The sequence below is a fragment of the Penaeus monodon genome, chromosome 5 (assembly GCF_015228065.2).
Source record: "Penaeus monodon isolate SGIC_2016 chromosome 5, NSTDA_Pmon_1, whole genome shotgun sequence".
In the NCBI taxonomy this organism is placed as follows: Eukaryota; Metazoa; Arthropoda; class Malacostraca; order Decapoda; family Penaeidae; genus Penaeus; species Penaeus monodon.
In genome coordinates this window covers 9,127,114-9,139,613 of record NC_051390.1, presented here as the reverse complement: position 1 = coordinate 9,139,613, position 12,500 = coordinate 9,127,114, and the positions used below count along the sequence as shown (strand labels likewise).

The following is a 12,500-nucleotide window of genomic DNA, read 5'->3' as shown; positions in this document are numbered from 1 at the left end:
TCTGAGGGCAGAGTACTAACGTCACAGAGGGCAGAGTACTAACGTCACAGATATATATATATATATATTTTAGAGATTTTCATTATTTAGAACTTTAAGGTGGAGTTGGGGGTGAGTCAAGATCCTAAAAAACGTGACGGGAGAGGAAGTAACACAAGGATAAAATAACATCATTATAAGTAAGCAGTAAATCAAATCCTTGATAAAGTTAAAGATGGGAATTCTAGAACAAACTTTTTGGTTTGAAAATAAAATTGTTACTCCCTTTATCTTGATAACTCTTGATGAATACTATGTTAGAGAAAATGGCAAAAATTAAAGGGTAAACTTAAATAGTTATATTTCTAATTTGCATGACCTGTACGAAGTAGATAACAAAAGTAATAATGTGTCACCTTTCAAGGAACATGATGCATCATACAAATCTTTCCATGTCTATATGTATTAGCAAATAGCGATCATATAACATTTTAGTATTAGGTCAGAGGTCAACAATCAGATAAAATTCCAAGGGAGGATTTCTTGAGGAAGGAAACAAAGAAAGGGAACTAAAGTTATTGAAATAATATAGAAGAGCCTTGAAGAAATATGCAGCAGATGCTGGAATAGCAGCACGCACGCACACGCTCTCGCACGCACGCACACACGCTCGCACGCACCCACGCACACGTACGCACGCGCACGCACGCACGCACGCACGCACACACACACACACACACACACACACACACACACACACACACAAACACACATACGCAACACACACACACACACACACACACACACACACACACACACACCACACACACACACACACACGCACACACACACACACACACACACACACCACACACACACACACACACACCACACACACACACAATATATATATATATATATATAATATTATATATATATATAATATACAAATATCACACTTCTATCTATCATACCATAGGTGTGGTATAAATACATTCATAAGTACATATCATATATATGCACGCATCATCAAAATACATACATGCTACACATCACACATAGACATAATACATACATACTATATGTGTGTGTGTGCGTCCCCACTCTTTAAATAAATACAGTTAATAGAGAAACATAAATCTAGTTAATTAAAAGCTTATGTGATTTGTGGCTAAGACTTATGAATACATAAGTTGAAGGAAGTGACAGTATGAATAAAAGTAGCCAATAGTTAGGGGAAGAGATAGAAAAATAAGCGGGAAAGGAAGAAAGAGGGAAGAAGAGGGAAAGGAGAGGCCAAAGGAATGGAAAGGGGAAAGAGAGGGAGAGGGAGAGGGAAAAGGAAGGAGAGGGAAGAAGGAAAGGGGAAGGGAGGAGGAGGAGAGGGGAGGGGAGAAGGGAAAGGGAGAAGGAGAGGAAGAGAAGGAGAAGGAGAGGGAGAGGAGAGAGAGAGAAGAGAGGAGGAGAGAGAGAGAGAGAGAGAGAGAGAGAGAGAGAGAGAGATGAAACGACTAGAAGAACAGAATCAAGAACAGGGAAGCCTGCAAAAGACTTTATAATCCTTCACAAGGAGGGATTGATTCAATATTCCTGTAAGACACGAAGGCAGAGGGAGGCCTAGACGAGAGCTGGGGAGACTGCAAAGTGGATAGGAGAGAGGAGGTTCTGGAGAGGATTAAGTGAGAGAGCAATTTTAACAGAGGATGTATGTCCCGGTTTGATCAGAGGAGGAGGAATGGGAAGGAGGGAGAGGGAGAGGAAAGGGAAGAAGGGGTAGAGGAGGAGGAAGAGGAAGAGGAGGAGGAAGAGGAAGAGGAGGAGGATGAAGATGAGGTAGGGGAGGAAGAGAAGGAAAAGGAGAAGAAAGAGGAAGAGAAGAAGGAGGATGAAGATGAGGACGAGGAGAAGGAGGGGAGTTCAGACTAAAAAGAAGGAAAAAAAGGAAACACAGAGCCTATGAGAATAGCCTAAGAGAGTGTGTGCCACTGTTTGACGTGCTCCCTCTTTCTGGCTACCATCTGGTCCCAGTGCTCGAGTGCCTTCCCGCGGGAGAACATGAAAGAACCCAGCTGAACTCGACCCACAACGTTATCTGAAAGAAAGACGAGTTACTTATGACAAATAAATTACGCAGAACAAAATGAAGCATGTTTAAAGCTTGAGATAAAAAAGATATATAGTCATTGTCTTATCTGGGACTGAACGGAGTGTAGTTAGTGTTAATAAACAAGATCATATTAAGTAAAGCAGTGGAAATAATTTATGTTTCTGGTGTAATTATTACATCCATCGTTATATGACTTTAGAGGCAAATGTGGTATTCCTGATTCATCACTTTGATTTATAATGATTTTTAAATTCCTAACGAAAATACTGTACTGTGAGAATAATTTTAGCAACGTAGTTTAGCTGAGATAATTAAAAACAGCCATAATTATCATACAATATTACACTAGCTTGAAGGATTAATAATGTAAGCCGATATAAACTCTCATAATCTACACTAATTGTGCCAGGCATCTTATTCGTATAGTTGAAAATGCACATATAAAGTTGTACAACACCAACACACAACATTTTTTTTTTCTAAAGATGCTCTCATCCTCGCAGACATTTTAGCGAAAGTAATAGTAACTTACCAGACTTTTTTCCGACAGTAACAGTAACACACACTGCAGTTGTATCGAGGGCATCTGGTGCCACCTTGAAGTTAAAACTCTCGTAGAAGGAAGGCGAGTCTGTGCCTTTCACCACACCCGTTTTCTTTGTTTTAGTCACCTGTATTATAGAAAATGAAAACTCATTGTAGAAAATGCGAAGTATTATTAAAGAAAATAGGAGGAAGTGTTATTATAGAAAATGGGAAGAATTGTTATAGAAAATAGGAAGAAGTGTTATCAAAGAAAATGGGAAGAATTGTTATTACAGAAAATAAGAAGTGTTATAATAGAAAATGGGAACAGTTATAGAAAATAGGAAGTGATATTTAAGAGAATGGGAAAGAGATAGTGAAATGTTCATATCTCGTTACTTCGGACATTTTAATTTCAGGGGTCCCTGTATTAGTTTATGTTGAAAGCTGAATAGAATAATAAAAACATCTTCAGAGATCGTTTTAATAAGAGCTCTGCCAAACAAACAAACAAACAAACAAACAAAAAAAGAATAAATGCATTCCTTTCGTGAAGTACCACAAGAGATATAGAAAGATTACGAAATTCTTACCCTCGTTAGCACACACAAAAAGACAAACTCTTGCGTCTTCTCAGATAACAAGAATAATGAGACGAATCCACGATGTCCTTATAATATTGCTCTTATGTTTCTCCCTCCCCCCATCCCCCGTTTATCGATTCTTCTGATCTTCCCTTTCCTTTCCTTTCTTACCTTGGTTTGCTGCATGAGAGCAATTCGGGCCTGAAACTCATTTTTGTCGGACCGGTCGTCCTCTACCTGAAAAAAAAGCATCGAATCAAACTCATCTTTTACTTCAGTATATTTCGATGGATTAATCATCATATTCTTCATTCAGTATTTGAAAATATCTTATGATTTTTTTCTTCTTATCAGAGAATTCACTGCATACACATGTGAAAGGGAATTTTATGATATATATATATATATATATATATATATATATATATATATATATAATATATATATATATATATATACACACATATATATACACACTCTTTTTTTTACAACGTTCCATGGGCTAAACCTAACAAACGGTAAAAAAAATCTGCTTCTGGGTGTGTTTCTTTTTAATTAAACGCTTAAGTTCTTTCATTACATAACCTAACGGGATAATATAAACCACCATACCTACATATGTAAAAAAAAGGGCATTAAGATCACATTTGTCAGAGTCTAATATAAACCAAGGGATAGAGGATGGAGAGGGGAAGGGGAGGGGGAAGGAGGTGATGATATATAAATAATTAGCATATAAATCAAGGGCTGCCGAATTACCCGTCACCTATTATATAATCTATCCGCTTTAATCTCGCGTGGCAAGAGGGTGTCATCCTAAACAACGGAGGTGGGAAGGAGGTTACATGATTCAGCAGTGTTGGCAACCTTTTTTTTCCGAAGTGTTATGTAGGCCTGGGTAGCGTGGCGTTGTTTCAAGGTTAGTTTGGGTCTTAAGAGGCTGGACTTAAAGAGTTGACTTCGCCTGGTCTTAAGCGTTAGCCTGGCCTTAGGAATGAACTTAGTTTGGTCTTAGGAGTCTGGACTTAAGATTTTGTTTAGTCCGGTCTCAGGAGTTGACTTAAGTCTGGTCTTAGAAATGACTTCAGATTGATCTTAAGTATACTCAGTCTGGAATTAAGGTTAAGGCCTTAAGAGTTACCTTAGTCTAGTTTTCAGATTCAGCTTGATTTGGTCTTAAACCACGAGTGACAAGAATACATGCCATGTCCACTGTAATACAAGTTTATTTATTGTATTTCCACATAGATGGCTCTATAAGTGCTTAGTCACCAAGGAGTCAGTTACTAGTCCTACGTATCTCACCTGTTTACCCTTCTCCTCGACTTTTGGAAAGTGTTTTTAGCATTATTTCATTGTCTAAATATTATTGAGATTTAAATAACTATTTAAGAATCGTAACGTCAATAACAATAATAACAGTATCGATATCAATTGCATTAAAAAGAAAAACAGATTTTCCCACTAATTCAAGGAATGGAGAAATCAGGATCGGTCACTAGGATCTACGGATAGACTCCTTGCTGGCTGAGCACATGTAGAGCCATCTGTATGTAACAAAGTTCACACAAAGGCAGGGGACAGAGCATAAATCCGGGGCGGTTGGGTTAAGAACCCCTTGTTTAAGTCGGTAAGGGTTCGCTTAATCTGACCGTAATACCAGTTCTAGGCTTGTCTAAAGAACTTGCTTGTTCTAGTCTTAAGAATTTGCTTTGTCCATTCTAAACCCTCAATTCAGTTTAGCCTTAAGAGTAACTTTAGTCCAGCCGTAACGCTTAGATAAGTCTAGTATAAATAACCAGATAAGGTGAGTTATGAATACGATTGGTGTATCTATAACACTCGACTTATCTTAGTTAAACTACTCAACTTTACTTGTACTTAGGTTGTCTGTAAACTTGAAGACATAAGATCCAACCTATAACCCTCTCCCTCCCATAATGAGATGAAACTACTTAGTCTAAAAATAAGATGACCCTTTTCGAGTTAGGTAATAAGTCTATAATACGGTGGCTACATTTTCCTCTGCTTACGTAAAATGGAGAAAAAAGTCTGATGTCTAGAAGAAAAAAGCAACTTGCTTCATTCTCTTCAGGTCTTTTCACAAACATAGAGATCGCGGAGACAAACAAATTCTGTGTCACAATTAATTTAATTCTCCTGGATGATGGCGAAAGAAGGAGAGGCTGAACATAGCTTTCATATTCACTAATGAGCAACAAAAAGAAACTGGCATGTCGAGGGGGAGAGACTGGGGAGAGGGAAAAGAAGGGAAAGAGGGAAGAGAGGAGGGAGAGAGAGGGAAGAGGAAGAGGGAGAGGAGAGGGAGAGGGAGAGGGAGAGAAAGAGGAAGGGGAGGAGAGAGAGAGGAGAGGAGAGAGAGAGGAGAGGAGAGAGAGAGGAGAGAGAGAAGAGAGAAGATAGATAGAGAGAGAGAGAGAGAGAGAGAGGAGAAAGCGAGAGAGAGAGAAAAAAAAACGACCAAGAGAGAAAGAGAAGAAGCGAGAGAGAACACGCGAATAAGACCCAGAAAAAAAAGGAGAACACGCGAATAAGAGTCAGAATAAGAATAAGAGAATAAGAGCAATCAGAACAAGTGCAATCGGTTCCACTTTTTTTTCTGACATTTTACCCACTTGCCACACAGCCTCCAGCTCTTAAAAATAGCATGTAATCTGAACCGGCTCGATCCTTAACAGCTATGTATGATTTTTCTTTGATCTTCCATTTTCTCTCTGCATTTGCCAGTCATGTATTTCTTTTCTCTAACTCAACTTTATTGCACCATGGCCCGTTTTTTTTTTAGACTGGAAAGTAGTCAGAAAAGGTAAGCTTCTTTCTGTGTCCTGTAGGCTAGTAGGCTACATTATTATTATTATTATTATTATTATTATTATTATTATTATCATTATTATTATTATTATTATTATTATTATTATTATTATTATTATTATTATTATTATTTCTATTCTATTTTATTTTATTTTCTTATTTTATATATTTTTTTATTATTTTTTATTATTATTATCATTATTATTATTATTTTTAGAGAGGTAGAGATAGATAGATAGATAGATAGATAGAGAGAGAGAGATAGATAGAGAGAGAGATAGAGAGAGAGAGAGAGAGAGAGAGAGAGAGAGAGAGAGAGAGAGAGAGATAGAGATAGAGATAGAGATAGAGATAGAGATAGAGATAGAGATAGAGATAGAGATAGAAAGAGAGAGCGAATATATTTCCTACCAGACCCAATTTCGGTAAATGATCCCATTCCTTATAAATCCTTTCATTTTGTCCTATATTTGCATGCCAATCTTGTTAACTACCAAAATCTACTCATTGGCAACTCTCCCATAAGCATCACAATCTATCAGTTTTAATTTCCTTCAATCCATAAAGAAAACAGAATTCAAACAAATCATTGCACTTTAGCAACCAAATGGAAAAATATTTACATTCATTGTCATCATTATCATTATCATAATTACTTCTATTATTATTATCATTAATAATACTCTTGTTATTCTTCTTCTTATTTTCATTTTAAGGTCATTATCATCATCATCATCATCATCATCATCATCATCATCATCATCATCATCATCATCATCATCATCATCATCATCATCACATCATCATCATCATCATCATCATCATCATCATAACATCATTACATCATCATCATCATCGTCAACATATCATCATCATTACTTATCACCTTCTTCAATATAAAAATAAAGAGAGGTTCGATTACAAACCGGAAACTGGCAAACACACACACAAAAAACAAACAAAAAAATAACAACAACAACAGCCACAAACTTTGTCAACAAGTTTTGCTTTGACATTATTACTAAGTTAGCGCTGTAACAGTAACTATATTTCCTGTATAAAGTGAAGAGACGTTACTTTTTTGCAGGAAATAATACTCTGTCATGTAACCGGGACAATATTTCTCGTTATATGTTAGTTGTGTAAACAATAAGAATAAAAAATGAGAGAAAGACAACACACGATTAAATATACATATATACATATATGCGGCCACAGAGAAGTAAACACATACACACACACAGACACACACACATGCTCAGATAGACAGACACACACGCACATACTCAGACTGACACGCATACTCAGACACACACACACACACACACACACACACACACACACACACACACACACACACACACACGACCCCCCCCCCCCCACCTCCCCAACCACCCCACACCAACAAAACATTTCCAAAATTTTTCCCATTTTAAAAAAAAAATATTTTAAAACGAAGGCCCGGAAAATTTTGAAAAAGGAAAAAATATCCACAAGTTTCCTAATAGCCCCCTTTCGTTTGGGGACCCCTGGCCCCGGTTTAAAAATTTATTCTAAAAATCTTCTTTTCCCTTTGCGATTGTGTACGTTTTTTTTTTTTTTTTTTTTTTTTTTTTTTTTTTGGGGGGGGGGGGGGGGGGGGGTTCTGGGATTTTTCTTATTCTTATTCTCCTTCGTGATCTTGAAACGTGATGTGAGTTGTGGGTGATAGTAGTAGTAGTTTTTTAATTTATTTGGGTTGTATTTTAAAAGGTTTGTAGTAGTTTTTAAGTGTGGTTGTGGAGTTATAATTGTAGTAGTGTTTTTTAGGAATAGTTGTAGTAGTAGTAGAAAGTTTTTTGTTTTTTGAATAGTTGTATTTTTTAGTGGAAATAGAAATTTATAGTTGTTTAGTTTATTTGGGTATAGTAGTATGATGATAAAGATTGAGGGTTGATGGTGACGGTGACGGTGATGGTGGGGGGATGGGAGGGTGTGGTGATGTGAGATGATGATGTGTTTGATGTGGAGGGTGATGATGATGATGTGATTGTGATTGAATGATGATGATGTTTGTTTGATAAATTGTTTGATGATGAGATGATGATATGATGGTGGTGGGGTGATGAAATAATAATAATAATGACAACAACAACAAAAAATAATAAGTTAATCGAAATTTAATGTTTGATATAATAATAAAAATAATAATAATAATAATAAATAATAAAAAATAATAATAATAATAATAATAAAAATAACAAAATGTTTAATAAAAAATAATAGCAATAAAAAATTAAATTGTAAAATTTAAAACAATAATAATAATAACATCAATAACAATAATAATAATAATTTCGGATGATGATGTTAACAACAATAATTTTTCTCGCTGGATTGGCTTTCGGATAAACGAGACAAAGTTTTTTCAAATTTTTTTAAAGGGGGTTTGGGGATCAGGGGGAAAATGGCCCCCGGCTGCCTCTTTTTCTCGCCTCTTTTTTCCGATTCTGCCTGTTTTGTCTTTTTGGGTTTCAGTAAAGTCATTTCAGCCCAGAAATTTTGGGGGTCAGTAAAGTCATTTATTTAGTAGTTAGTTAGTATTTAAATGGGTTAGTTAGTTATTTAGTTAGTTAGTTTTAGCCCAGCGTCAGTCAGTCAGTTATTTTAGTCAGTCGTTAGTAGTAAATTCGGTTGTCGGGCAGTTAAGTCAGCCCGGTAAATTAAAGTCAGTCAGTCAGTCCGGGTTAGTTATTTAAGTTAGTTGTCAGTCAGTCAGTAAGTTATTTAGTCAGTCAGTTAGTCAGTCAATCGGTTAGTCAGTCAGTTAGTCAGTCAATCAGTCAGTCAGTTAGTTAGTTAGTTGGGTTAAAATTTTGGGTTAGTTGGGGGGTTATTTCAATTTTCAGTTGTTAGTTATTTAAAAAGTTAGTTATTTAGTTTATTTTCAGTAAAGTAAAACCCAAATCGGGTCAGTCAGTAAAAGTTAGCAGTCAATCAGTCAGTGTCATTTTAAAGGTCAGTTAGTTAGTTATTTTTAGTTAGTCAGTTAGTAAATTTAGTCAGCAGCCGTCAATGGGTTTCAGTCTGGGGTCCGGGGTTAGTCAGTAAATCAGTCAGTCAGTCAGTAAAGTCAGTCAGTCTAGTAAAGGTCAGCGGGTCAGTCAGTAAAAGTCAGTATTTTAGTTAGTTGTTAGTTAGTTAGTTAGTGGGTTTTAGTCAGTCAGTTTTTTCAGTTATCAGGTCAGCAGGGTCATTTTTCAGTTAGTCAGTTAGCAGTCAGTCAATCAATCAGTCAGTCAGAAAGGGTTTAGTCAGTTTAGCAGTAAAAATCATCGGGTCAGTCAGTCAGTCAGCAGCATCAATCATTTCCTCAGTCAGTAAAGTTAGTTATTTATTTATTTAGTCAGTTATTTCAGCAGTCATTCAATCGGTTAGTATTTCATTTAGTCGGGTCAAAAAAGGGCAATTAGTCGGGTCAGTCAGCAGCCAAGTCAGTAAAGTTGCAGTCAGTTATTTCAGTTAGTCAGTTAAGTCAGTCATTCATTTCAGTTAGTTAGTTAGTCATTTAGTTGGGTCAGTCTTTTAGTTATTTCAGTCAGTCAGTCAGTTAGTTTCAGCATTTCATTTAAATCAGTAAAGTCAGTCAAAAAGTTAGTAAGCAATCGGGCAGTCAGTAAAAATGGTTAGTCATCAGTCAGTCAATGAGTCAGTCAGTCACCCTGTATGTCTCAATACTTTTTCTTTCAATGCTCCTTTTCTTTTTTTTTTTACTCTCCTCCTTTCCTCCCCTCAAACTCCCACCCGTCCCCCCCTTTTTTTCCCCCCCCCCCCAAAACCCCTTTCCCCTAACTTTCTCCCCCCCCTTACCCCCCCTTCCCCTCCCCCTCCCCCCCCCCAACCCCTTTTTCCCCTTTCCCCTTCCCCCTCCCCCCCCCCACACCCCTTTCCCCCCTCCCCTACCCTTTTTTAAAAATACCCTCCCCCCCCTACCCCCTACCTCCCACCCCATTCCCCTTCCTTTCCCCCCTCCCTCCCCTTCCCCCTCTCCCCCAATCCCCCTTCCCCTTCCCCCTCCCTTACCTTCAGTTGCCTGGCCGCCCCGACGGTGATCGTGAGGCGCTCCAAGTTGTCGTTGTAGCAGAGAGTCATTTCGAGTTGTCCAAGCTGGCGAGGGATTTAAAGGTTAAACTTCTCTTCCAGGTCGCGTGGATCTTCGTTTTCCTTTCCCCGGGGGGTTTGGGGCCTGTTGGCTGGAGAAGTGGTTTGGAAAAAAGTGGTGGGGATGTGGTGGAGGTGTGGTGGAGGTGTGGTGTGGTGGTGAGAGAGGGGGAGGGGGAAGAGAGGGACGAAGAGAGAGAGAGGAGAAGAGGGGAAAGGGAAAAGAGAGAGGGGAGAGGAGGAAAAGGGGGAGAGAGAGAGAGAGGGGGCTGAGAAAAGAGAGAGAGAGAGAGAGAGAGGAAAGAGGGGCAGAAGGGGGAGAGGGGAAAGAGAAGGGGAGAGTGAGAGAAAGGGGAGAAGGAGAGAGAGAGAGGGGAGAGAAGGGGAGGAGAAAAGGGGAAAAGAAAAGATGAGAGAAAAGAAAAGAGAAGAGAAAAGAGAGGGAGAGAGAGGAGAGAGAGTGGGGAAGAGGGAGGGGGAGGGAGGAGAAAAAGAGGGGGAGAGAGGAAAAAAAGAGAGGAGGAGAAGGGGAAAAGGAGAGGAGAGAGAGAGAGGGGAGGGGGAGAGAGAGAGAGAGAGAGAAAAAAGGAAAAAAGGAGAGAAGGGAGAGTGGGGAGAAGGAAGAGGGAGGGAAGGTCAGAGGGAGAAAAAAAGAGAGAGAGAGAGGAGGGTTTAGGAGGGGGAGGAAAAAGGGGGAGAGAGAGAAAAGAGGGCCGAGAGAAGGGGAGAGAGAGAGGGGAGGGGAGAGAGAGAAAGGGAGAGGAGAGAGAGAGAAGAGAGAGAAGAGAAGGGGGAGAGAGAGAAGAGGAGAGGAAGAGAGAGAAAAGAGGGGAAAAAGAGAGAGAGAGAGAGAAGAGGAGGGGAGGGGAGTTAAGAGAGAGGGGGAGAGAGAGGGCGAGAGAAAAAAAAGAGGGGAAGAGGGGGAGGGGAAAAGAGAAAAGGGGGAGAGAGAGGAAGAGAGAGAAAGGGGAAGGGGAGAGAGGAGGGGGAGAGAAGAGAAAAGAAGAGAGAGAGAAAAGATGAGAGGAGAGAGAGAGAGAGCGGGGAGAGAGAGAAAAGAGGGGAGAGAAGAGAGAAGAGGGAAAAGGGGAGAGAGGGAAAAGAGAGAGAGAGAGAAGGTGAGAAGAGAGAGAGAGGAAAAGAGAGAGAGAGGAGAGAGAGAGAGGAAGAGAGAGAAGAGGGGGAGAAAAGAGAGAAAAAGAGAGGAAGAGAGAGAGAGAGAGAGAGAGAGAGAGAAAGGAGAGAGGAGAGAGAGAGAGGAAGAGAGAGAGACCCAAGGTTTGAGAGAAGAAGAGAGGGAGGAGAGGAGGAGAGAGAGGGGAGAGAGAGGAAGAAAAGAGAGGGGAGAGAGAGAGAGAGGAGAAAAGAGAGAAGAGGAGAGAGAGAGTAAGAGGGGGAGAAGGGGAGAAAAGAAGAAAAAGGAGAAAAAGAAGAGAGAGAGAGGTGAGAGAAAAAGAGACGAAGAGGAGAGAGAGAAGAGGGAGAGAGAAGAAAAAAGAGAGAGAGGAGAGAGATTGAGAGGAGAGAGGAAAGAAGGGAAAATGGAGAGAGAGAGAAAAGGGGGGAGAGAGAAGGGGGAGAGAGAAGGGGAGAGTTTAAGAGAGAGAGAGAGGAAAAAAAGAAAAAAAAGAGGAAAAAAAAGAAAAAGGAAGAAAAAAGGGTTAAAATAAAAAACAAAAAAAAAAGAAAGAGATGAAAGAGAAAAAAAAGGAAAGGAGAAAAAACACAAAAAGACAAAATAAAAAATTTAATAAAAAAACACGGGAAAAAAAAAAATAAAAGAAAAAAAAAAAAAAGAAAAAAAAAAAAAATTAAAAAAAGAGAAAAATAAAAAAAAAAAAAAAAACACCAAAAAGCCCCCCAAAAAAAGACGAATAAGATAAATAATAATAATTAAAAATAATAATCATAAAAAATAATAATTATAATAAAATAAAAATAAAATAATAATAATATAATTAAAAATAATTAAAAATAATGATAAATATAAAAATAATTTCATAATAATAATAATAAAATAAAAAAAATTTAAAAATAAAATAATAAAGGGTTTAAAATTACAAAACCAAAAATAGGGAAAAAAAAAAAAAAAAATATCCAAATACTACTAATAATTTTAATTTTTTTAATAACAAATAATAATGATACTACTACTATACTATACTTATTAAAATAAAATTTAAAAAATAATAAAAAACAATTAAAAAGATACTAAAACTCCTTTCCATATTTTTCTAAAATAATAAAAATAAAAATAACAATAAAATGAATATTTCTACTACTACTTTCTAATAAAAAGGGTAAAAACTAATAATTTTTCTTTTAAATTTTGG

General features: G+C 37.8%; 1 protein-coding gene across 1 annotated transcript in view; it reads right to left on the bottom strand.

Annotated features, from left to right (window-relative positions):
- Window positions 1-1,838: 1,838 nt before the first annotated feature.
- The window catches only part of LOC119572950 (synaptotagmin-15-like), a gene marked incomplete in the record, with an annotated part of 47,959 nt that continues 37,297 nt past the window's right edge, over window positions 1,839-12,500 (bottom strand). Inside the window, 4 exon segments of the mRNA XM_037919907.1 lie at window positions 1,839-2,071; window positions 2,619-2,757; window positions 3,367-3,432; window positions 10,090-10,182. Of these exon segments, the coding sequence (XP_037775835.1) occupies window positions 1,947-2,071; window positions 2,619-2,757; window positions 3,367-3,432; window positions 10,090-10,182 (423 nt within the window).